Here is a 25,534-nt window from a genome sequence, read left to right on the forward strand (position 1 = left end):
CTGGGGAAATCCGTCCTGCAACAATGAGGCACATTACATGCACTCTGAGGATTCCTTCGTCGTCATATAACTAAAAAATTGTGAAGTACGACGTTAAACCCCAAGAACTCACTCACTCCAGCTAAAGTAAAATTTCGCGTACATAACAACTGGAGTTGAAGCATGGACACAGATATATATGCCTACAGACAATTAACAGACAAACCCATGATACCATGATAATACAATTCACCTGCCTAACATTTTCGGCTATAGCTTCTGTGGATGAGTAGGCTATTTCTGTATGGTCAACTCCAGTTTTGACCTTATATATATATATATATATATATATATATATATATATATATATATATATATGTACCGGTATATCAAAAAAAAAAAAAAAAGCCAAAAAAAAAACTTTTCAGTGAAAGTTCATCCTTTTGACTAGCAGTACCCCATACATGACACTTGGATCTGACGTTCAAGAAGAAGAAACTAAAATATGGAGTAAGGTTCATCAAACAGACAACGAAAACTATGCCTCAAACTACTTTCATTTACATTTCTACATTTTTTTGAAGAGTGTTACAGGCAATGAAACGTATGGATTGTGGTGGGCTTTATTGGCCATAGTGACGATGTTTAAGAATGACTGTACACCGTATTTTCCGGTTGTTCACCCTAAGAGAGAAATGTTTGAGAACATGATTTCAGTAATCTTCTACCCTTGGGTGAAAAGAGTTATTCGAACAGTCAGTGCCGTGTTTAGAGTTGCGGAAAACTCCTTGACGCCAGAGTTCATAAAACACCGGTAGTATATGTTACATATTAAAAGTTCACCTTGGAATTTTAATTGAACGTTTTAATTTCTCTCTTCACAAAAATAAAAGAAAATAAATGAAATTATTTTAATGCATAGTTTTAAGTGCCTACTTTGATTTTAAGTGGTGATTTAACTTAAATTCAAATGTTGAAATAATCATCAAGCAGTCCTCTCTTTCTGCATGCACCATAATGCTGGCCACCGTCGTATAAGTGAAATATTCTTGAGTACGGCGTAAAACACCAATCAAATAAATAAATAAATCTTTCTGCATGCTGAGTATACTTTATACAAACCGTGCTTAATTTTATTAAAATGTAAAGCCAGTCAGTATTTGTGCTCTACGTATACACATCATATCAATGATTCTAAACAGCAGATATATTATAGTTAATAACGAAAAAATTGAAGCAAGTCTTGCGTTTATTCATTTGGGTTCATTAGCTCAGTCAAGCGTGCACACGGAAAACACACATGCACTAAACATGTTTACACTTTTCCCGCCATAGCCAGAGAAGTCATTTGTGTTTGGAGGAAGGAAAGGGTATGGGTGACCCTTGACCCCATGACGTTCATATGGAACTAGGGAGGGAGGTACATTACAGGTGCGAAAAAGTGCGGTGGGATTGCTGTCAAACGTCTTTTTCATTCTACCGCAAGCATGAGGGGTAGCGAGGATTTACACAAACTGACCGATTCAATATACAAGGTAAGTGGACGCCAGTAGAATAACTGTGACAGATGACCAACAGGTTGGTGTTTGGCTGAGCTCCGTGGAGCTGCCCTGGCTGAATTTCCCGTCACTGTGGAGGATAGATGGGTGTGTACAGGTAAACAATACGTAGAGTAGATTGTCACTGACAGGCGCATGAGTCGAGTGTAAGGCCGACCCGACCTCTCTGCCATTGTGGCAATCATTCATAATAGCGTCTCCCCCAGCCTAGTATCATGGACATTCGAACGAATGAATGTTTCTCAGTGCCGGTTTAAATTTAAAATTGTGCGAAAATACTACATAATAATGCTGTGCTTTAAATCATACATGTATTGATTTAATAAACCAGATCCAGTCACATAAGCGATAGGGCGTGTACATTTCATGTTGAAGTTATATATTTTGTTTTTACCACCCCAAATTCTGCTTGTATGTGTATAGGCGGTACATATGTTTTGTTAGTTTTCGTTTTTTCGTTAGGCTTGCCATGTACCAGTTGGCCTACCTAACTGCATGATGCATACGCATATAGGTGTAGGTATAGCATCTAGGTATATGCTATGCACTCAGGAATGTAGTTTTCCACTGCAATAGGTAAACACATTTAGTAAAGCCGTTGTTTGTTATTAATTTGCATATGTTTACGTGACGGCATATTGGGATGGGCATCCAAAGCAACAGATATGTATTGTGCAAAATAATTTTAAGTGACTAGTATAGGCCAAAATTATATCATCATATTTGTTTAAATAAAAACAATGACAGGATTTGAACCAAGGAGCTGTGTTCAACATGAATTCAAGTCATCATCAGTCATAAACATAATAAAAATTATATGAGCCATAGACCTACATGTTACATGCATGGTTTTTAAATCAACTGCAATTCACGAAAGCTACAAAATCACAAATAATGTATAAAATTTGTAAGTATTTAATGGGCATGTAATTTAACAGAATAGTCTAAATTATTATTAATGTCTAACTCTTCAGTGAGCAGGAACAGGTTTTAATTAGCCAAAGAAGTATTTATAATTTTATTTTATAAATAAAAAATATCCCGAGCATCAGTTAAGATTGATGTATTATGGGATGTTCATATGCATATACTTGCTTTTGTTTCACTTGCAGGATAGAGAATAGCAACTGTTATCCTCTGACCATAATGCTGGCTGCACTCTTATATGTGAAATATTCTTGAGTTCGGAGTAAAACACCAATCAAATAAATAAATAAATAAATAGCAACTGTTATGTTTTGATCAAATAAGTGAAGAGGTTTGTCTGCCTGTGGTTCAAGTTGGAAAAATTTGGAAAAATAACCTTTATTTATTTGCCCAGATTTCATCTCTCCTATTTCTTTTTCTTGTTGTGGAGGTAGCACCATCTAAAATTCCACCCATATAACAGTTTAAATTGGTAGGGCCTTACTGATTATATGGATGGATAACATCGATATTCTACTGCCAGTAGTGCATAAATCCATCTGAATGTCCCAAAAAACATTGATTTCGTAGAAACAATGAAGTATATTACTGGTAAATTGATTTTGTGTCACATGACCATATCAGTGTGGATGTCCCAAAGTGTTTTTGAAAAGGGTCAAGTTTTATTCATGTACATTTATAAAAATTTAACATCTTTCACTAAAGTACATCTGTTTGTTTTCCCTGCTGACATAATTTTACTTGTCAAAGTGTTGCTTGTACCTCTTAGTAAAATGTCATGAAGTGCACAGGACTGTCACTGTGCTGAGGGGAAAAAAGGATTTGTTTAATGTCAGCTTTACAGTGGGCCGGTTGTCTGCAAGAGTCAAGTACACCCATAGACAGAAGATCTCCTACAGCATTTAATTGTTGATTTTTAAGGTGATCAATAGCCCTAGAGGAAAGATGGGCCTTGGAGAGAGAAGCCCTTGCAATGAAGTTTGTGGCTTGTGTACACTTTAATAGCACAAGTCTTAATATAGAAAGTCCAAGAGGGTGTAGATGTGGTCTTTGGCGGAGAGATTGTTTGTCGTTGGCCTCCTCTCATATCAAAGGTGTTACATCACTGAGGCTTTACAACAGTGCTGGGACAATCCCAATTGTGTCTTGTCAGAAAGGTGAAGACTGACCTAGATAAGCTCCTCCTGTCAGCTCCTCATCTAGACCAAGGAATTCCTCTCCCAGTAACAGCAAACAAACTGGATTGTTGACAGGAGAGACTGGTCCACAAGCCTTTTTTACCAACTCTAACTGGGTCACTGAAATGTGTGGATGAAGACAATGCTATGTGAAATATGGCGAGGTGGCCTGGAGCCGGTTGATGTCTGTGTCAATTGATTGTTAATATGCAGCCAGGCCACCTGGGGCTTATCAGCTGTTCATTGCTACACTTAGAGCGGACATATGATTGACAGCTGCAGCATCAGGAAATGTTGATTTCACAATTGACTACCCAGAAAACTGAAACTATGAGCAACAGACAAGCTATTAATGTATACCTTACAGGTTTATTTGCATGTAATTTACTGCAGCTTGAGGTTGTTTCAAAATTATGACCAATGAATGCTTATCCTTTGATGAATTGGATTTGAATTAATTACATGTACATTGGATTTACCAGACAATCCTATATGTCTGAGGTTCAGACTGCACAGCCATGTGATAATTAGTGTATATTAATTAACCTGGCTTGTAACGTGTCTACTTATGTATTTGTAGCACCTGACAGAAAGCTTCAACCCAGGTGTGCGGAACCTTATAGTCTGTGGCAGAGCATATCACAAAGCCTTGACAGGTAAAATGTCAGCTCGAAACCTGATCACCCTAAGATAGACTGTTGACACTTCAGTGACCAGATTACATCCTGACTACCAGATTACACCCATACCACCGATTACACCCAAACTGCCAGATTACATCCTCACTACCAGATTACACCCACACCACCGTATTACATCCAAACTGCCAGATTACATCCTCACTACCAGATTACACCCACACCACCGTATTATATCCAAACTGCCAGATTACACCCACACCACCGTATTACATCCAAACTGCCAGATTACATCCTCACTACCAGATTACACCCACACCACCGTATTATATCCAAACTGCCAGATTACACCCACACCACCATATTACATCCAAACTGCCAGATTACATCCTCACTACCAGATTACACCACCACTACCAGATTACACCCAAATAGACTCATTTATAGACTCATTATGGCCTAATGGCTAGAGAGTACGCCTCAAAGTCTGAATACTGGGATCAAACCTGTGTCAGGTCATAACAGACTTTAAAGAATAGTACGTGTTGCTGCCTTGCTGGGTGCTCACCACTAAGAGGTTAGAGCAAGGAAACAGGACTGGTTGATCCAGTGCCTATAATGTGACTGGGTGGGGTGTCATGCCTGGCGTTTACAGCACAATTCTTCAGTGGCGGTCGCCCTGCCACAAGAAGACACAGTATATGTACACACACCTAATGACTCCTTGTCATCATATGACTAAATTTTTTTTTAAAAAGTAAGATGATAAACCCCAAGCATATGTATATACAGTTTGCTCTCAGTCCAACAGATTACACCTGCATTACCAGACTGCTTCTGCATTACCAAATTACACCCAGACTACCAGATTACACCCACACTACAAGATTGTCTTCAGTTTACCAGATTACACCCATACTACAAGATTACCCTCAGTCTACCAGACTACACCCACATTACGAGAGTATACCCACATTACCAGATTATACACACTCTACCAGACTACACCCACATTACCAGAGTATACCCACATTACCAGATTTCACACACTCTACCAGACTACACCCACATTACCAGACTATACCCACATTATCAGACTTCACACACTCTACCAGACTACACCTACATTACCAGACTATACCCACATTATCAGACTTCACACACTCTACCAGACTACACCCACATTACCAGACTATACCCACATTACTAGATCACACTTTACTAGTTTCTTAAATGATGTTGGGTATCTCCATATTTCAACTACATATACTAACTTAAGGGATCTCAAAATTTCAAATTAAAGTGGATTAAATGAATTAAATTCAGCACTGACTTCCATAAAATTAACTTCTAAAATGTGGGTTTTTTTAACTTATTAATTTTCTGTTACATCACAGTAGTTACTTTATAGTACATAAATAATAAAGTTTGATATCGTCATAGAAAATGTAAACCTTTCCTTCACTTTTCCCTAATGTGGAGCTGTTATATTTGTAGGGGCATCTGTCATGGCCAAATCGTACATAGATGCTATATCTAAACTAGGCCACAACTGTCGGGCAAACTGTAAAGGAGCTACAAGAGAACTAGGTGAGTAAATTATCTCCTGCCATTAGTGCGTTGTTAAACCAGGTCTGTTCTGCTTTATATCCTTTCAGTGCTGTACAGTGAACAGTAGCTTGCCTCATGGTATAAAAATTCTGATGTTTATTGACTGGGTTATAAACAACCAGAAGCTGTGGTGTGTGGCCCATGTATTACGGTTAGCCTTAATTTAGATTTATGTATTTACTTGATAGATGTTTTGCGGTGTAGTCAGATTTTTTATACAGTGAAGTTCAGGCAGATTATGTTATGGGTGTCGCAGTTTTATCTGCCCGTCCGTCTGTATCTTTGTCCGTCCTAGGGATTGTGTACATGCACATCATTAGTATCAGTTTCATGTGATATGTCATGACAGACATTTGTCCATTTCCATAGTTTCTGTGGTAATCGGTTTGCCAATTGCCCCTTACACGTAATATATAAATAGATAAGATTCACTAGTTGTTTTTCGTGTGCTGTTTTAATTTTTTATGGATACATCGCTACAAAGGTGATGGTGTTTCATAGCTGTACAGAATTGCCATGGCAACCAGATTGCCAATTTATCTGTATAGTAAATAAATACGGCAAATATTGAGTTCACCTGACATGCCTGAACTCGTTTTACTCATATGATGGTGGGGCCATGACTTAGTGGTTAGCGCAACACAGTGACCCAGGAGCCTCTCACAAATGTGATGGCCGTGAGTCTAACTCATACTGACCTCCTCTCCTGTCAAATGTTGCAAGGTCTGGCATCAATCTGCGGATGATCATGATTTTTGCCTGGGCTCTGTCTGCCCGGTTTTCTCCCGTCATAATGCTGTTAGCCGTCATATAAGTGAAGTATTCTTAAAACTCTAATCAAATAAGTAAGTAAATGAATATGACGCTGTTGTTGGTTTCTGAGTGGTTGAAATGGAAGTAAAGCATCTCCATTAGCCCGGTACCTAACAGATGTCTTGACTTAGCTGTGTCTAAAGCAGCAACAGCTAGGTTCAAATCTGTGATTTCATTGGTCAAGTGCCTGAGGTAAGCCAGGTACGTGGATATTTAGACAAGGAAGTTGATGTATGACCCCCCAACAGATAACCTAATTGGTGTGTCAGCTGCCGGTATTCTCCCCACTCTACTGTCTGTCACACTCAAATGTCATGTCTTAAATTTTTTTTAAAATAAATTATCCATTTGTTAAAATTTATTTGTGCCTTTAATTTAATTTTTGTATCATATGACACAAGAGAGGCTTTTTATCTTCAGATTTAAATCGTTTTGCTGCAGAAATTGTCTGTCATTTTATGTACTTTTTTTATGCCTTCCTGGGTCTGTAAGTGGAGACATATGATATGCTGAAAATGTTACCTTAACTTTTGTAGTTTTCAGCAAATGAATCCTTTGATCGCATATTTGGTCTCAGCATAAATGTACACTCCTTTCTAGAATACATCTGATCTAGTATTATTTATTTGGTATGGAGTAAGGCACGTGTCATGTGACATTTCCCTGGCTTCTTATGTCAATTAAACTGACGTCAGTCACATGAATAACATACCCTTGAGTACATATGTAACATAAGACCAGTCACACTTTATCCTTAGTGTTCCCCTGAAGGAAGTCATTATTTCAGTTTTTACCAGAAATTCTCACAAGAAGTGAAATTATTATAGAAATTAGCCAAAATAATGATAAGGAAAAATGAAAATTAATCTGCTGCCCACACCATTTTTATAAATTATACTGAAACAAGGACTCAAGTGACATCGTCCCAAAACTCTATTTATATAGTTTTTATTAAGTGTTTGCTGCACTTAAGGATCAATAAGAACCATATTGTTTCTCAGTGACCTTGACCTATTATTGATTTAAGAAGGTATGCTTCTATTACCTGGTTAACACATAATATCCTGCAATTTTGTTTATTATAGCAGAAGAGTATGTAGTGCACCGAAGGGTATTATTATCATATTTTATTTAACAGTATATAAAAAAATAAGGCATGCATACAACGGGAGCAAAAAATAACCGTGTCATTAAATATTGTTAGAAAAGACCACTGTAAAACAGCATAATGTAAGATTGCTTTTAATTGAAATCTACATACTTGAACACGAGCAGTCAACATATTTAGCGAATCTCTTCAGGTCAGACAATGTATATTATGTCATGGTCGTGAAATTTCAGGCTATATATATGTTGTCACTTTATGATGTCAAGGCTATTGATGAACAGTGGTCGATGGACCAGATATCATTGTACTTATAGCTGAAACTATACTTGTACACTCGTGACTGAACATTCGTATTACCTTAAGCCACACGGAGCGTCTGATATCAGATATAATAAAGTTCACAAAGGACCATTGTAAATCTATGATAATATGAAGGTATGTTAGTCTATACATATGCATGTCAGACATTTTCCCAATTTTGATACAGTGTACATTATGTTCTTACTGTACTTGACATGATTGATACAGGATGCTTTTTTCACCTGTCAACTGTTTGAACATTGCAAAAAAGTGTTTAACGTCATGGTAATTTATGACACCAGTGATGCTACATGTATGGAGGGAGGCTGAGTGGGAGTTGGACAGTTGCACAAATCCATCATTTAATTATATGCAGAAAATACAACAATATCTCTGAATTATTTCATAAGTTTATGGATGAAAACTGATATTGATGCCATTGGGTTTATAGTATCATGGATAAAACTGTCTGCTGTGGGATGAAACAGGTGGAAGAAGATCTCCTGCCCTCAAGCCTTCTCTTTTTAAAGCAGATGTAACAAAAATAATATCATACCTGGTATTTCGGAACAGAACTGTCATTTAAATTGCATGTGAACTGCCTGTGGGTGAAATACTGCAGATAGTTACTGTGCAATGACTGTGCAGGTTTTCATCATTTTGTATCTGTACGGGATGAAGCTTTACGTTTTAACATGTTACAGTTTGTCATAAAATTAATGCGTATTTGGGTTGGTGTTTTTTGTTAAAAAAATTTTTTTTCCGTTTGTTATTAACATAACAGTAAACGTTTGGTCTAATGTAAATGGTGCTGGGAAAAAGATCAACCTCAGTGCATGTAGTGCTGACATTGTGTACTCACTGCATGCAGGACTTAAGAAAAAAAAATTGTTTTAGGTGTTCTTGTTCACAGTTAATAAAACATTTGTCCTCGTTCACAGCCAGCTATACCCCTCAGGCTTGTACATCAAGTCATTTTGTGTCTTGTTTAAGGCCAGGTAAAAATGGATTAATTAAGAGTTGACTATGGATTTGTCATGAGTTTGTATGAGGCAAAATTGTTTGGGAATGGAGTGAAATGCAAGTTTGTGGCCAGGGCTTATGGTTGGGAACTGTCGGGGGTCAAGTGTGGGGGGTTCTGGAGACTGAGAGGTTTGTGGGATGGGAATTACAGCGGCCCAAAACCGCACTCATGGGAAGTTCACGTCAGGCTTGACATCCTTTACCTGGCTGAAGTATTTACCTGGCGGATTGTCTGCCAAGTCGGCCGGCTTAGTGAGATTCTGCCGGGTACTTAACCCCATACCTGGTCAGTCTTATTGTGCCGAGGGGCGTTTGATGTTTGGGACAGATCTGATTCCTGCAAATGGCAGTGGCTGCCTTCAGCATCGCTGACAAACCCACCCGACATCCCACATTACCCTCCTCTACCTCAGATTTAGATGTCACTGTTAAGGGTTTAACATTCATACCTCCATATATCCCCTGTCATGTTCAGCAGATTTTCTCCTCTCCTGTAAAGATATTACTGCTGCCAAGGGAAGCTGATCGGAGCTGTCTTGTGGGAATTGCTCCTTTACATTTAGGCGTCTTTAAGCTATTAATATTTGTTGACGCAGAGTGGCCCAATTGGCCAATGTACAATGTATTGTATGAACAATCAGAGTGTCAATTCAGCCTAATTCTGTTATGCGCAGGATTTTATCACACTTCTCTGTTGTGAATTATGGATTGAACTTGTTTTATTAAACATGGATGTCCTCTTTGTTGTCCTCCTTACACACAAGAGGCTGAATCCTATATTACTCGTCCTTGAGACATCTAATGCCCTTTTTTACACCAGCTTAACCCGATTAAATCCCAAGAAATTGTTTTGCTGTCACACTTCAACCCCACTCCCAGACTCACCCTGCACACATATAGCTGCTGACTCTGTACTTAGGGATGGGGATATAAGGTTCTGTTCTACAATCACTGATCCATTCTCTAGCAGGCTCACCATACACACATATAGCTGCTGACTCTGTACTTAGGGATGGGGATATAAGGTTCTGTTCTACAATCACTGATCCATTCTCTAGCAGGTTCACCATACACACATATAGCTGCTGACTCTGTACTTAGGGATGGGGATATAAGGTTCTGTTCTACAATCACTGATCCATCCTCTAGCAGGCTCACCATACACACATATAGCTGCTGACTCTGTACCTGAGTATGGGGATATAAGATTCTATTCTACAATCACTGATCCATTCTCTAGCAGGCTCACCATACACACTTATAGCAGCTCACTCTGTACCTGAGTATGGGGATATAATTCTGTTCTGCAATCACTGATCCATTCTCTAGCAGGCTCACCATACACACATATAGCTGCTGACTCTGTACCTGAGTATGGGGATATAATTCTGTTCTACAATCACTGATCCATCCTCTAGCAGGCTCACCATACACACATATAGCTGCTGACTCTGTACCTGAGTATGGGGATATAAGATTCTATTCTACAATCACTGATCCATTCTCTAGCAGGCTCACCATACACACTTATAGCAGCTCACTCTGTACCTTAGTATGGGGATATAATTCTGTTCTACAATCACTGATCCATTCTCCAGGAGGTTCACCATACACACATATAGCTGCTGACTCTGTACCTGAGTTTGGGGATATAAGATTCTGTTCTTCAATTACTGATCCATTCTCTAGCAGGCTCACCATACACACATATAGCTGCTGACTCTGTACCTGAGTATGGGGATATAAGATTCTGTTCTACAATCACTGAACCATTCTCTAGCAGGTTCACCATACACACATATAGCTGCTGACTCTGTACCTGAGTATGGGGATATAATTCTGTTCTACAATCACTGGTCCATTCTCTAGCAGGCTCACCATACACACATATAGCTGCTGACTCTGTACCTGAGTATGGGGATATAATTCTGTTCTACAATCACTGATCCATTCTCTAGCAGGCTCACCATACACACATATAGTTGCTGACTCTGTATCTGAGTATGGGGATATAAGATTCTGTTCTACAATCACTGATCCATTCTCTAGCAGGCTCACCATACACACATATAGTTGCTGACTCTGTACCTGAGTATGGGGATATAAGATTCTGTTCTACAATCACTGATCCACTCTCTATCAAGCTCACCATACACACATATAGTTGCTGACTCTGTACCTGAGTATGGGGATATAAGATTCTGTTCTACAATCACTGATCCACTCTCTATCAAGCTCACCATACACACATATAGTTGCTGACTCTGTACCTGAGTATGGGGATATAAGATTCTGTTCTACAATCACTGATCCACTCTCTATCAAGCTCACCATACACACATATAGTTGCTGACTCTGTACCTGAGTATGGGGATATAAGATTCTGTTCTACAATCACTGATCCATTCTCTAGCAGGCTCACCATACACACATATAGCTGCTGACTCTGTATCTGAGTATGGGGATATAATTCTGTTCGACAATCACTGATCCATTCTCTAGCAGGCTCACCATACACACATATAGCAGCTCACCCTGTATCTGAGTATGGGGATATAATTCTGTTCTACAATCACTGATCCATTCTCAAGCAGGTTCACCATACACACATATAGTTGCTGACTCTGTACCTGAGTATGGGGATATAAGATTCTGTTCTACAATCACTGATCCATTCTCTAGCAGAATCACCATACACACATATAGCTGCTGACTCTGTACCTGAGTATGGGGATATAACTCTGTTCTACAATCACTGATCCATTCTCTAGCAGGTTCACCATACACACATATAGCTGCTGACTCTGTACCTGAGTATGGGGATATAAGATTCTGTTCTACAATCACTGATCCATTCTCTAGCAGGCTCACCATACACACATATAGCTGCTCACTCTGTATCTGAGTATGGGGATATAAGATTCTGTTCTACAATCACTGATCCATTCTCTAGCAGGTTCACCAAACACACATATAGCTGCTGACTCTGTACCTGAGTATGGGGATATAACTCTGTTCTACAATCACTGATCCATTCTCTAGCAGGCTCACCATACACACATATAGCAGCTCACCCTGTATCTGAGTATGGGGATATAATTCTGTTCTACAATCACTGATCCATTCTCAAGCAGGTTCACCATACACACATATAGTTGCTAACTCTGTATCTGAGTTTGGGGATATAAGATTCTGTTCTACAATCACTGATCCATTCTCTATCAAGCTCACCATACACACATATAGCTGCTGACTCTGTACCTGAGTATGGGGATATAACTCTGTTCTACAATCACTGATCCATTCTCTAGCAGGCTCACCATACACACATATAGCTGCTGACTCTGTACCTGAGTATGGGGATATAAGATTCTGTTCTACAATCACTGATCCATTCTCTAGCAGGCTCACCATACACACATATAGCTGCTGACTCTGTACCTGAGTATGGGGATATAAGATTCTGTTCTACAATCACTGATCCATTCTCTATCAAGCTCACCATACACACATATAGCTGCTGACTCTGTACCTGAGTATGGGGATATAACTCTGTTCTACAATCACTGATCCATTCTCTAGCAGGCTCACCATACACACATATAGCTGCTGACTCTGTACCTGAGTATGGGGATATAAGATTCTGTTCTACAATCACTGATCCATCCTCTAGCAGGCTCACCATACACACATATAGCTGCTGACTCTGTACCTGAGTATGGGGATATAACTCTGTTCTACAATCACTGATCTATTCTCTAGCAAGCTCACCATACACACATATAGCTGCTGACTCTGTATCTGAGTATGGGGATATAATTCTGTTCTACAATCACTGATCCATTCTCCAGTAGGCTCACCATACACACATGATGTAGCTGCACACTCTGTGCCTCAGAATGGGAATTTAGCGGATATTGCACAGTGATGGTTGAATACCATGAATATTGTTCGAGCGAGAGGTAGAAATGATAACCCACAAGACCTGACTTTTTCTCTACATGTATATAAATGTGTATCAGTTTATCTGTTCCATACGTCAAAAAAATAAGCAGTATGCCATCTTTGTTGTATTTCCGATTCTATGCGCTGCAATTTTGTTCACATCCGTGCTGACAGAACCTTTTTACAGTTTTAAACGCTATCTGTAAGTAATTATACATTCTGCAAAGATGCTTAATGCTAATACAATATAGGTATTTACATAAATTAAGCACATGAAGAATTTCCAGCTCTTTTTAGGTGAAATATATATTGTGCAGAAGTGCACAGCTGTGGGTCATGGGTCACACTCTGTGCCTGAGTATGGAGATATAAGATTCTGTTCTACAATCACTGATCCATCCTCTAGCAAGCTCACCATACACACATATAGCTGCTCACTCTGTATCTGAGTATGGGGATATAAGATTCTGTTCTACAATCACTGAACCATTCTCTAGCAGGCTCACCATACACACATATAGCTGCTGACTCTGTACCTGAGTATGGGGATATAAGATTCTGTTCTACAATTACTGATCCATTCTCTAGCAGGCTCACCATACACACATATAGCTGCTCACTCTGTATCTGAGTATGGGGATATAAGATTCTGTTCTACAAACACTGATCCATTCTCTATCAAGCTCACCATACACACATATAGCTGCTCACTCTGTATCTGAGTATGGGGATATAAGATTCTGTTCTACAATCACTGATCCATTCTCTATCAAGCTCACCATACACACATATAGCTGCTCACTCTGTATCTGAGTATGGGGATATAAGATTCTGTTCTACAATCACTGATCCATTGTCTATCAGGCTTGCCTTTAGCTACCTGGTAAAATGCATTGGGTTATTTCTGTTTTCCTCCACTCATAATTGGTGCGTTATGATGTGAAAATCTCTTCAGAACAATGTAAAACAACACTCTTGCAAGCGGTTTTTCAAAACAGTATGCCGATATTTGGTTTCATTCCACATAATAAAAGACTTACAGCATTGAGAGTAAAAGCAGTGCAGCGACTACAGTGGGATAATTGGTAAAGAGTCATACCTAACCGATGAAATATGACTTCTTGACGATTTACCTCTGTAACGATTAGGTTTTTATTCTAACTAAATAGTGGCAACTTAAACACCCCCTGGCACCATGGCTTAGTCAGAAGGTGGGGTGGTGCTAATTGCAGTTAAGCAGTGATGTTAATCGTGTCTACATTGAGCTGTATACCTTTACATATCCTCAGTTTTTACTCCACCACAGACCACAAACGTACATACTCTAATTTCTCAACTTTTGCACATATGAAAGAGCAACTTTCAGTGCTACTTATGCACATATATTTATACATATATGCTCCACCAGAGATTCGCCTCAATATGGCTGTAAAATTGCTGATGTTGCCCTAAGGCATAATCATTCACTCCACCAGAGGCCCCAAGCATACATGTATATATACTCCACCAGAGACCCCAAGCAGACATACGCACATATATGCTCCACCAGAGACCCCAAGCTTACATACACATGTACATACATACATATATACTTAAATGCATACATACATATATACTCCACCTGAGACCCCAAGCATACATGCATACATACTTCACCCGAGACCTCAAGCATACATACATACGTACATATATACTCCATCAAAGATACAGTAATAAAGTGAAGAAAAAGATGACCGGAAATAGTATGAACCGTGCAGCCATGCTGTTATGCATCATAACAAGCCTTGCGCTGGTCCATGTGTTTGCCTCACTATGTTTGACCACCGCGCTTCACTCTGGGAATTAATTGAGAAAGGAATGCTGCACATCTGAGTGATAGTCAGACCTGGATGCCATAGAGTGTTTGTTATTTGTTCCGCAGATATAACATATGTTGCTGGCCAAAGCTAGTTTGTTTTTTTAATCTCACTTGTCAAAACCTGTATGTGGTTTGGGTGACAGAGACACGTATCATCATATCAGATTATATCTCTGGAATTTCTACATTTTCTAGATCTCTCCAGTTTCCTTCCACCCATGCAACTGACCATCATATAAAACAAAAAAGTATTGTATATGGCATTTAAACAACAATGAATCAAATCAAATTATCATTCACACTGTGGTATGATATGAGGGTGAATTTTTAGCCCATGTTGTGTGTTCGTTGATAAGAATGTTTGTCTTCCAGCAGTGCAGTGCAACCAGTTGGTCAGTGCAATAAATATTTGTAACCAAGAGACATAGTAATGGATTCCCAAAATACCATAATAGTCGTGGTAATGGTAATTTGCAATCTTCACAGGGATGTCCCAGTTTTCTCTGAGTTTGCCATGATAATTTCATAATCTTATGTAACTGTGTTTTAGGTAGTTGAAATAGAAAATTATCATAATGAGGTGTAATATATGTATAGTTACATTTATGATTTGTCTCATTGTCTTACATGCAGATTCTTTGTTCTGTTTTCAGGTGAGGCTTTGTTCCAAGTAGCAGATGCATACAGACATATTCAGCTACAGATAGATGAGGCAGTAAGTACTGTGCATAGGTTTAGCCAAAGGTGTCTCAGTCTCTTTGAAACACCCTATTCTGACAAAATTAACTTAGGTTCTAATTTGCCAACTCAAACGAACTTTTTACGTAGACTTTATTAGCTTGAGGAATAACCAGGGCCTGCCATGCGTCCCTCCTGGCATGCATGCATGCATGTGTAAGACAACAACAAAATGGTATGGTCACAAGAAAAAAAAAGTGCCTTGCATAGATATCGGATGGCGCCTGGGTAAAACCAGAGATAAAACCTCGAAAGGAAAACTCTGGAACCAAGTTACCAAACATCTCCAGTCTGGATGGCGGAATTCATCCAGTATAACAGTTGTTTTCAGAATGTATCAGACACTAGGTTATCCCAGATCCACTACTTAACCATAATACAGGCCATCCATGAACAAGCCTTGCATTCACCAATGCTACAAAGAAAAGAAGAAAACAACATGTATACCCCAAAAACACACAAAACCCCAAAATGACCATGCATGCCAAGAGTTTGGCCACTGATTGTCGATGGCTATACACACCACTATCCCATTATATAGCCAAAGCATGAGCATATTAATGCTGCCTCAAAGTGCTTCAAACCACACACAATGGACATTCAAACAGCCATTTCATATGAATAATTGTAACCGCTTCAGCACAGGTAAGCTTTGGCAAACCACAAATATCAGGCACAAATCAATTCAGCTGACCACATAGTTTGAATGTTTGTAAAGACTCCTGTACCAATAACAAATGTATATGGGGGAGATTCGGAAAATAGGAGAAGATTGGAAATGAGACGGCCTTATTTCAAATTGTGGCCAAAATGTATGGTACAAAGACATCTGCAAATCCACATTTTTGATCTGTAGTGTCCTGTCTACAAGTTACATGTATACACTCATAATGAGACCCTGATGTGCAGACAAAATCAAAAATTGACAAAGGCTTATTGTAACAGGACGCCCAACAACGAGGCACACTTTTTTATACTGCAGATTCAGTCCTAGCTTTGGACAGGGAAGGTGTATATTCCCCTACTCTGCCTGTGCTTGAGGCGCTGTCATTAGGCTACCAAGCTCATCTTCCTGGTTCATGTAACACCTGGACCTCACCGGTGTCATATCTATCACTTCAGTAATCCTGAAGATGGTGAAACTTATCAGTGATCTACATTTGAATTGAATTTCCTCTTAATATATTTCCTGTTGATTATTTTGCAGACCAAAGGTTTACTTACAGATTTCCTCACGCCTCTGGAAAACAAATTAGAAAATGAATTCAGGATTGAATCAGTAGTAAGTATATATATTCCTTCCAATCTACCAAGTCTACCATATTTGTTACTTAACCTCACCAGAATGGAATAAGTGATGTATTTTGGTTTCAATGAAACAAAGAAATTCTGGTCTGTAGTCACTGATCCATCCTCTCCCAGCCTCACCATAGATACATGTAGCTGCACATCCTGTACCTGAGTATCGGGATATAGAATTATGGTCTGTAGTCACTTAACTTTCTGCTATCAGGCTCACCATACACACATATAGCTGCTGACTCTGTACCTGGGTATGGGGATACAAGATTCTGTTCTGTAGTCACTGATCCATCCTCTCCCAGGTTCACCATACATATGTGTAGCTGCACACTCTTTACCTGAGTATGGGGATACAAGATTCTGTTCTGTAGTCACTTAACTCTCCATTATCAGGCTCACCGTACACAAATATAGTTGCTCACCCTCCACCTGAGTATGATGATATAAGATTCTTTTCTGTAGCCACTAAAGAATCACTCACCTCTCCACTTCCAGGCTCACCATAAACGTTACCTCAATGGACACAAGACCATGTTGGCACCATATGAAAAGTCACAACGAACATTAAATAAAGTGAGAAAGAAGAGTAAAAGCAAATCTGTGGTGGATGATTCACAGGTATGTAGATAAAAATAACATACTTTGAGTTGCATGTCCATACCTTGTTATTATTAGGCAATTATGCGTGTATGTGAGGTGCCAAAATGATAAATTTTGAAAAGGTATTGAGGTTAATGTAATTAGCTGAGTAATATTTGATGTAAATTTAGAATGAATGTTTCGATTTTTCACATTAAAGTAAGAGCGTTGTAATAATTTGTCGAGAAATGTATTTTACAAAAATTTTGATGGGTACAACTGTTTTTTCAGAAGCACATGTAGGCTCTGAAATAAGTCCTATATGGTGTATGAATCAATGAGAATCAAGGAAAATGTGTCATTGGACAAATGCTAAATTTTAGTTGAATTATAGTACATGTAATTGTATTATTGGACAGTTTGCTACAAAAGTTACCATCTCTAAAGACAAGTTGGACAGGTTCAGACAGCAGGGATTGAAATTAGTGAGTATACATGTACCTTTATTCTTTATTAAATGGTAAAGACAGAATGTTTGACAGAATGGATATGTACAGTTAGCCTTTGTATATAGAACCTCCTAAGCATCGATTTGTTTATTTATTTATTTCATTGGTGGTTTACGCTGTACTCAAGAATATTTCACTTTTACGACGGCGGCCAGCATTATGGTGGGTGGAAACGGGCAGAACCCTGGGGAAACCCACGACCATCCACAGGTTGCTGACAGGCCAGCCCACTTACAGCTGGAGAGGAAGCCAGCATGAGCTGGACTTGAACTCACAGCAACTGCATTGGTGAGAGACTCCTGGGTCATTACGCTGCGCTAGCGCGCTAACCAACTGAGCCACGGAGGCCCCCCTAAGCATCGAGGTGACTCACTCATTGCTTAGTTTTCAGTTATGGAAGATGAAATTATCACATATTTGTCTTAGATAACATTTGTGAGACGGTTACAATTTTTAAATGTTTCGAAAATTAGCTTAAAACATACTTCATATTTTGACTCCAGTCAGTAACGGTTTCGAGGAATCAGAATTGATAAACACAAGATTGGTATCTGATGAATTTTATGGTCTGTTCAAATTAATGTGTGTGAGAACTACATTACGTTGTAGTGAGCAGTAGAAGTATTGCTTGTCATTGAAACCTACCTGCATCAGTGGATAAATTGTGACTACTTTAAGTGCTAGTGAATGATCTGAAAATAAAATACACATTGGAGCCAAAATGGTGTCTTATAGTTTTTATGCTTGATGACATCATTCATTCATCCATGAAAGCTTGTAAAAGTTTGGTATTTTATGTACATATTTCCTTCACAGGCTTTACTGGATGAAAGGAAGTATTATTGTTATGTCCTGGACAAGTGTATATTTATGGCCAAAAAATACTCGGACTACCACAGAAGAGTGAGTATACATACATATTTGTACAGAATGATAACTTTCTGTATGTTTCAGTATTGTAGTAATCTATATGATATTTATGGGATTCAAGCCTAAGTCACCTTATTGTAGTGTGGTTACTTTTTCTTTTTATCGCTTTAATTAATGGTAAGCAGAAACATCAAAATACCGCATGAAGTTGTACCTAAATTGTAATAAAATGTGGATATTTATCCATTGGGAAATTTTGGTTTGTTATGGAAATCGTGTTAATTTATCTTACCTTAAAATGATGTCAAACTAACCAGTTTTCATGGGAAGGTTTACCAGCAACCTGCAGATAGTCTTGAGTTTCCCCTCGGCCTCTGTCAGGGCTTGCCTCCCACCATAATGTTGTCTGTCATCACCTCGGCCTCTATCAGGGCTTGCCTCCCACCATAATGCTGTCTGTCATCACCTCGGCCTCTGTCAGGGCTTGCCTCCCACCATAATGCTGTCTGTCATCACCTCAGCCTCTGTCAGGGCTTGCCTCCCACCATAATGCTGTCTGTCATCCCCTCGGCCTCTGTCAGGGCTTGCCTCCCACCATAATGCTGTCTGTCATCCCCTCGGCCTCTGTCAGGGCTTGCCTCCCACCATAATGCTGTCTGTCATCTCCTCGGCCTCTGTCAGGGCTTGCCTCCCACCATAATGCTGTCTGTCATCCCCTCGGCCTCTGTCAGGGCTTGCCTCCCACCATAATGCTGTCTGTCATCCCCTCGGCCTCTGTCAGGGCTTGCCTCCCACCATAATGCTGTCTGTCATCACCTCGGCCTCTGTCAGGGCTTGCCTCCCACCATAATGCTGTCTGTCATCATATAAGGGAATTATCCTTTAGTATAAAAAGGATAATAAAATAACTGAATAGATAACCAGATATGAAAATGCATCTTTGAACGTAAACTGTATGTTTGCTTATGTTGAAAGAACGAGAGGTGATAGTGTATTTGAGAAAATGTATTTACCACTTCTGATTGAATGTGAGTTTTTCATTTTGTAAATGAATGTTCTTTATACAAATATTATATGTTATATTTGTATTAGGGCTATGAACTTATTGCCAGTCGGATGAGAGACTGGGAGAAGACAACTTTCCAACCTGATACTCTGCCAGAATCCTCGGAATGCTTACTTGAAATTTCTCATACGGTAACACACATTTTCAGAAACATTAATATTGATTTATAAAACAACTTTTACCATCAAATGACATTTTCATGAAGTTTGAAAGAGAGCATATTATCAGTTTAATAATTTTCCGGGGTTTACATTGACTGTATCTGGGCATGTTTTAAGAGATATGTTCTAGTCAGAATTATTAAATTATACTTATGTTTTCAAATTCACCAGCCCAGTCAAAGTATTCTTACTTATGAATTCTAGCCATTGCTATGCGTGCAAAAATATTTCCAATTTTATTTGGTTGAAGCATACATTGAAGAATCTCCCCTGTGTGCCCATCATTTGACATGAAACATTATCACTATGCATGCTGACATTAGTAGGTTTCTGAAACTGAAAAATGATAACAGTTTTCAATAGATGGTTCCAAAAATGAAAGTTGTAATGAAGAGGTTGTACTGACAGTGAAGAAAGCTAAAACATGAGGACTTACCAAATATAAGGTTCCACATTTTATGTGTGTCTTCATATAGCCTGCTTCATAGTACATGCAGAACTCTCTGTTTCTCTATTTTTCTGTTTCTCTTACCCTGCATGGATATATTTCTGCTTCTGTTACCCTGCATGGATATTTTCATGTTTGTGTTATACAGGGTAATGGTTATGGCCCTCCTCAAGCCAGGGGAGACTACTCTATGATGTATGATGACCCCTACAGACGAGCCGCTGTGGATTACATGAGACAGATGCCTGATCGCTTTCCTCCAAGCGATTCCTTCAGGGACAGTATGTGCATGTCTATTGCGTTTGTACAGTTCTGAAGACCTTATACTACAGAACAGTTCCTATACTGTTTAGTTCACGTTTCTGTGGTATTCTTCATGTATGATGTTACATGTATTAAAGTTTACGCTCACAATATTCTCCCAGTTACTGACAAAGTCACTGTCAGTGGCATTTATTCAGAGTCACTGTAGATTTCCTTCAGTGATCAGATCAAATCAATGTCGGGAACATAATCCTAAGTAGTGTTGTAGTGAAACCCAGTAACTCACTAGTCAATCAATCAATCAACCATCTGACTGGTAACAGTCATACATAAGTAAAGACGTATAGCATGTATGGGGGGCCTCAGTGACCTAGTGGTTAGCATGCTAGTGGGATACAATGACTTAGGAGCCTCTCGCTAATGCAGTGGCTGTGAATTCAAGCCCAGCTCATGCTGGCCCAACTTATCTGCGGTCTGTCTGGAACCTGTGCATGGTTGTGGGTTTCCCCGGGCTCTGGTCGATTTCCTCTTACCACAATGCTTGCTGCTGTTGTAGAAGTGAAATATTCTTCTGTAAGGTATAAAACACCAATCAAGTAAATAAATAAACATACCATGTGTCTTTTTTGCTTTTATCCAGCCACATTGCTGACACGATCAATCACAGTCCCTCCTGCCCCTAACCAGGGCATTCTGGTGAGGGCTGTGTACAACCATAGTGCTGAGGGGGAAAGTCAGTTGAACTTTGTGGAGGGGGACGTGATCAGTTTGCTTGGGGACAAATCTGATGGCTGGCACTATGGACACAACTCCAGGACCAGCAAGTATGTCTCTGCCACGGCTGTTACGTTGATGCATGTCTTCTTTAAAGTCTCTCACTTCATTTCCAGACTTACATATGCATCTGAAAACTAAGCACACAAGAGATATTGTTTATGCAGATAGATGTACACATTAGGTTAAAGCAAAGAGTGTATTGCAAAAAAGGTGATAGCAATAGAGTGATAGACAGTAGCTGAAGGTTTTCTCATTGGGGTGACCTTTGTTGGCTTTATTTGGGGTTTTTCCTTTGTCTTTCCAAGTTACATGATGTGCTAAGTGTAATACCAAGAGATGTTTGAAGCTTTCAGAGGTTATCCAATTTGTTCTCCAAAGAGACAAACAGTTAAATGAAGGTACAACAGGCTTTATCCCAAGCTTTATGATATTAACTTTTGCTCATGTGACTGTTACTGGATACATATGATATGCGAGTACCTTTTTGGCTCACTTATGAAACTACAGATAACAATTGTCTCACCACTAGTATGGCAGTTGACATCACAGGTCAGATAAAATATGCTTGTGCTGTCTTTCACCAGTTTTTCTCACACTTACCTGTATGGAAAGAAACATTGTATTCCACAGTTTTTATCAAACACACAATCCATCACACAAGAAGAAAGATATTTTCACTGATTTTACACATTATGCTGAAACACACTGTAAACTTCTCTTGTCAAATTTTTTGCATGCACCACCCATTGTACCAGGATGATTATAGATTTTATTTCAACTTTTTTTTCTTAAAACTCAGGTATGGATGGTTTCCCTTGTCATTTACAGAACCATTGGAGAGAGGAACGTAAGTGAATATTTATATAAAATCTTTGGTTTAATTTATCAACATATTAAATGATTTATTCACGGTAGTTTGATTTTCTCTTTGATACTTGCTTCAAAAACATTTACAAATGATTTTAGCTCTGTGAGGAAGTCTTTCCTCCTCTCTATATCGAAGTATCAGTTGCCATTTTGTGGGGTATATTATTCAGTTATTCTTGTTTTTGTTTTTTCTCTGCAGGTTGCAGATGAGTCAGAGATTCCGTAGTACTGGTGATCTATTGGACAGTCACTCTGTGTCAGACCATGGCTCCTTAGAACAGGAGGCCCTGGGGCTTGTCAGACGCCCACGATCTCTCTATGACCCCTCTCAAAGTCGACAGACAAATGGCCCTAGTCAGGTGAGCCTTGATCTCTTAACTCTCCAGGAAAGCTTCACCAGATATTTTACACTGATATTATTTATTATAACTTCTAACAGGATGTGAATGGTTAATCTGATTGACTGTGTAGTACTATCCTTTTCTACTTACAAATGAAATGTAATGAATCAGAGAGTATTGAAATCAAATATTACTGTGCTCAGGTATTCTGTATTTTTTGAGTATATATTCTAATTTCAGCAGTCATTCTCAGACTGGACCCTTAGACCAGTCTCTCCCTCTGTAGGGGGATACTCACAAAGGGATCTAACTCTACCACGGCCATCTGCCCTTCACTGCCAGACCCCGTCATCATATAGCACCATGTCCACACCTAACCATACCCCACAGGTACTACCTTAAGCTGTAGGCTGTTGTAGGTACAACTTCATGGACCATGGAGCATGTGCATGTTGTTGTCAGTTATCATGTTATCTTATACTTGTACACCTGTTGTCCCCATGACATTTGCCTGGCCTATTACCTAGGATATACATGTACCTGTCAGGATTAGGTAAGACTCTTGTTAAGTCTTCCACCTTGTTAATGTGTCTTCCTTGGCATGTCTGCTCCTTTTTCCAATTGTTATTGATCACCCTTGACACAGTAATGATGATGTTACCTGTCTGCTGTATATAACTGCTTCATCTGCTGATTATACTTGATGCATTAGCATTTCCCAGGTGACTCAGTGATGTTGTTCCACACCAACCCACCCATCCAACCAAACAAACCCACCCACCCACCCACCCACTGCAGTCCCCTGCAGTACTGTATGCGTAAGTCTCCCTTCACCGGTATGTTGTGTTGTGCTGAATGTTGCTGGTGTTATATGACATTGTGCTGGACATTGCTCTGTGAAGCTGTTTTGTGGTTTTTGTTCTGGGCATTGCTCTGTAAAGCGGTCCTGTGCTTTTGTTTTGGACATTGCTCTGTGAAGGTGTTCTGTGGTTTATATGCTGGACAATGCTCTGTGAAGCTGTTCTGTGGTTTTGTGCTGGACAATGCCCTGTGAAGGTGTTCTTTGTTTTTTGTGCTGGACATTGAAATGTGAAGCTGTTATGTAGCCTTGTGCTAGAAAATCCTCTGTGAAACAGTTCTTTGGTTTTATGCTGGACATTGGACTGTGGAGCTGTTTTGTGGTTTTGTGCTGGACATTGCACTGTGAAGCTGTTCTGTGGTTTTGTGCTGGACATTGCTGTGCGAAACTGATACATGTACATGTATATTATCTCAGATATTGTCATTGCTGTACTTTAAGGTCACATTTGCTCATTCAGTACAAACAAGAGTAAGACTCATCTGAGTTGTTATATTAAAGCGTGCTTTCATTCGTTGAAGTAGATTTTGTTGACTGTTACAGACAAGAAACAACAGTGTGAACATATTTGTGTAGCAGTTCATTTATTCATCTTCTGAGATTCTAAATATGGTCTCTTCAGTTCTGCCAGTCATGTGTATTGGTTTCATCATGTCAGGGTCAACATTGATTTCTATTCTCTGCCTTGGGGATTATATTCTAACCATCCATGCGGTCATCCATTTCTTTTCTTATTTTTTAGCAGTATGAGTCAGAGATATATTCCACTAGCTTGTATGGGAGCATGGCACCATGGCAACATCAGCATACCGGTCCCCCTTCACCACCCCTCCCCCCACCTCCACCTCCACCTCCCCCAGAGAATCCCCCCACCATGCTCAGCAGTTTAAGACGAGGGCCCAGTATTTTGTCTCGGTCCAGTGGCCGCTTTTACTCTGAACCTCCAACACCAGCCAGGTCAGTCATGTCTGTCCCCGCCCCACCTGCCCCACCTCTAAAGGCCACACCACAACCCAAATCAGCCCCTGGAACACCCATGAATACTCCACGCCTTAAAAAGAACGTTTCTTCATCTTCTAACACCGGTATATCTCAGTTGGAAGAGACGTCCCCAGGGTACAGCATGGACTACCAGGTGCCTCCTGCCCCCCAACCCATAGGTTCTGCCCAACCAGGTAATGGATATGCCGACCAAAACACCTCTCACGGGTACCACAATCAGGGCCCGTACCCCAATGGAGGGGCCACACTGCCCAGTCCTGGTAGCCCAGTGGAGGAAACCAGCGGGTGAGCTATCAAGCTATTAACCTGGCCTCAGGATCAAAGCTGCCTGAAGTTAAGCAAGAAGCTAGTCTTAACATTTTATCTTAATACTTTTCTGATCGTTTAATGTAAGGAGATTGGGGAGACAGTCAACTCTCACGTTGATAGTTCAAATTTGTGTTTCAATGTTACAATGCTATTTATACTGTAAGTAAAGAACCTTGAGCTTAAAATCATATCCAGTGATGATCCTGGGGCCAGTTGTACTAATACTGAAGTGTAGTGTGATACTGACCAGAGTCACACAGACAATGTACTGACTGCTCTCATTGTTTCTGTGCAGCTCTTAGACTGTATTTGAACAGAATTTGTGGTGGTACCAAGTAGTCAGTCACCCTAAAAAAGTTTTAATTAACATCAAATCTTTACCCAAGTGAATAATATTAACGCATGTTTTGTAACACACCAATCAAAAAAGGTACTGAATAAAATAGACTTAGGTACAGTTTAATGGCTGTAGGCACTTACTCCTAAACTCCTCAGTTCCAAGT

The 25,534-nt window shown here is 39.5% G+C and overlaps 1 protein-coding gene across 2 annotated transcripts in view; it reads left to right on the forward strand.

Annotated features, from left to right (window-relative positions):
* Positions 1-1,404: 1,404 nt before the first annotated feature.
* Positions 1,405-25,534, forward strand: part of LOC135462165 (brain-specific angiogenesis inhibitor 1-associated protein 2-like) — a 33,106-nt gene continuing 8,976 nt past the window's right edge. For both annotated transcript variants that reach the window (XM_064739542.1, XM_064739543.1), the window contains exons 1-14: positions 1,405-1,514; positions 4,224-4,299; positions 5,779-5,871; positions 15,593-15,654; positions 16,885-16,959; positions 17,475-17,597; positions 17,978-18,043; positions 18,884-18,970; positions 20,030-20,134; positions 20,761-20,893; positions 21,517-21,700; positions 22,453-22,500; positions 22,720-22,879; positions 24,817-25,007. In XM_064739542.1, coding sequence (XP_064595612.1) covers positions 1,467-1,514; positions 4,224-4,299; positions 5,779-5,871; positions 15,593-15,654; positions 16,885-16,959; positions 17,475-17,597; positions 17,978-18,043; positions 18,884-18,970; positions 20,030-20,134; positions 20,761-20,893; positions 21,517-21,700; positions 22,453-22,500; positions 22,720-22,879; positions 24,817-25,007 — 1,451 coding nt within the window. In that variant the 5' untranslated portion in view covers positions 1,405-1,466. The remainder of the gene's footprint in view (positions 1,515-4,223; positions 4,300-5,778; positions 5,872-15,592; positions 15,655-16,884; positions 16,960-17,474; positions 17,598-17,977; positions 18,044-18,883; positions 18,971-20,029; positions 20,135-20,760; positions 20,894-21,516; positions 21,701-22,452; positions 22,501-22,719; positions 22,880-24,816; positions 25,008-25,534) is intronic.

Source organism: Liolophura sinensis, chromosome 1, assembly GCF_032854445.1.
Source record: "Liolophura sinensis isolate JHLJ2023 chromosome 1, CUHK_Ljap_v2, whole genome shotgun sequence".
NCBI classification, from domain to species: Eukaryota; Metazoa; Mollusca; class Polyplacophora; order Chitonida; family Chitonidae; genus Liolophura; species Liolophura sinensis.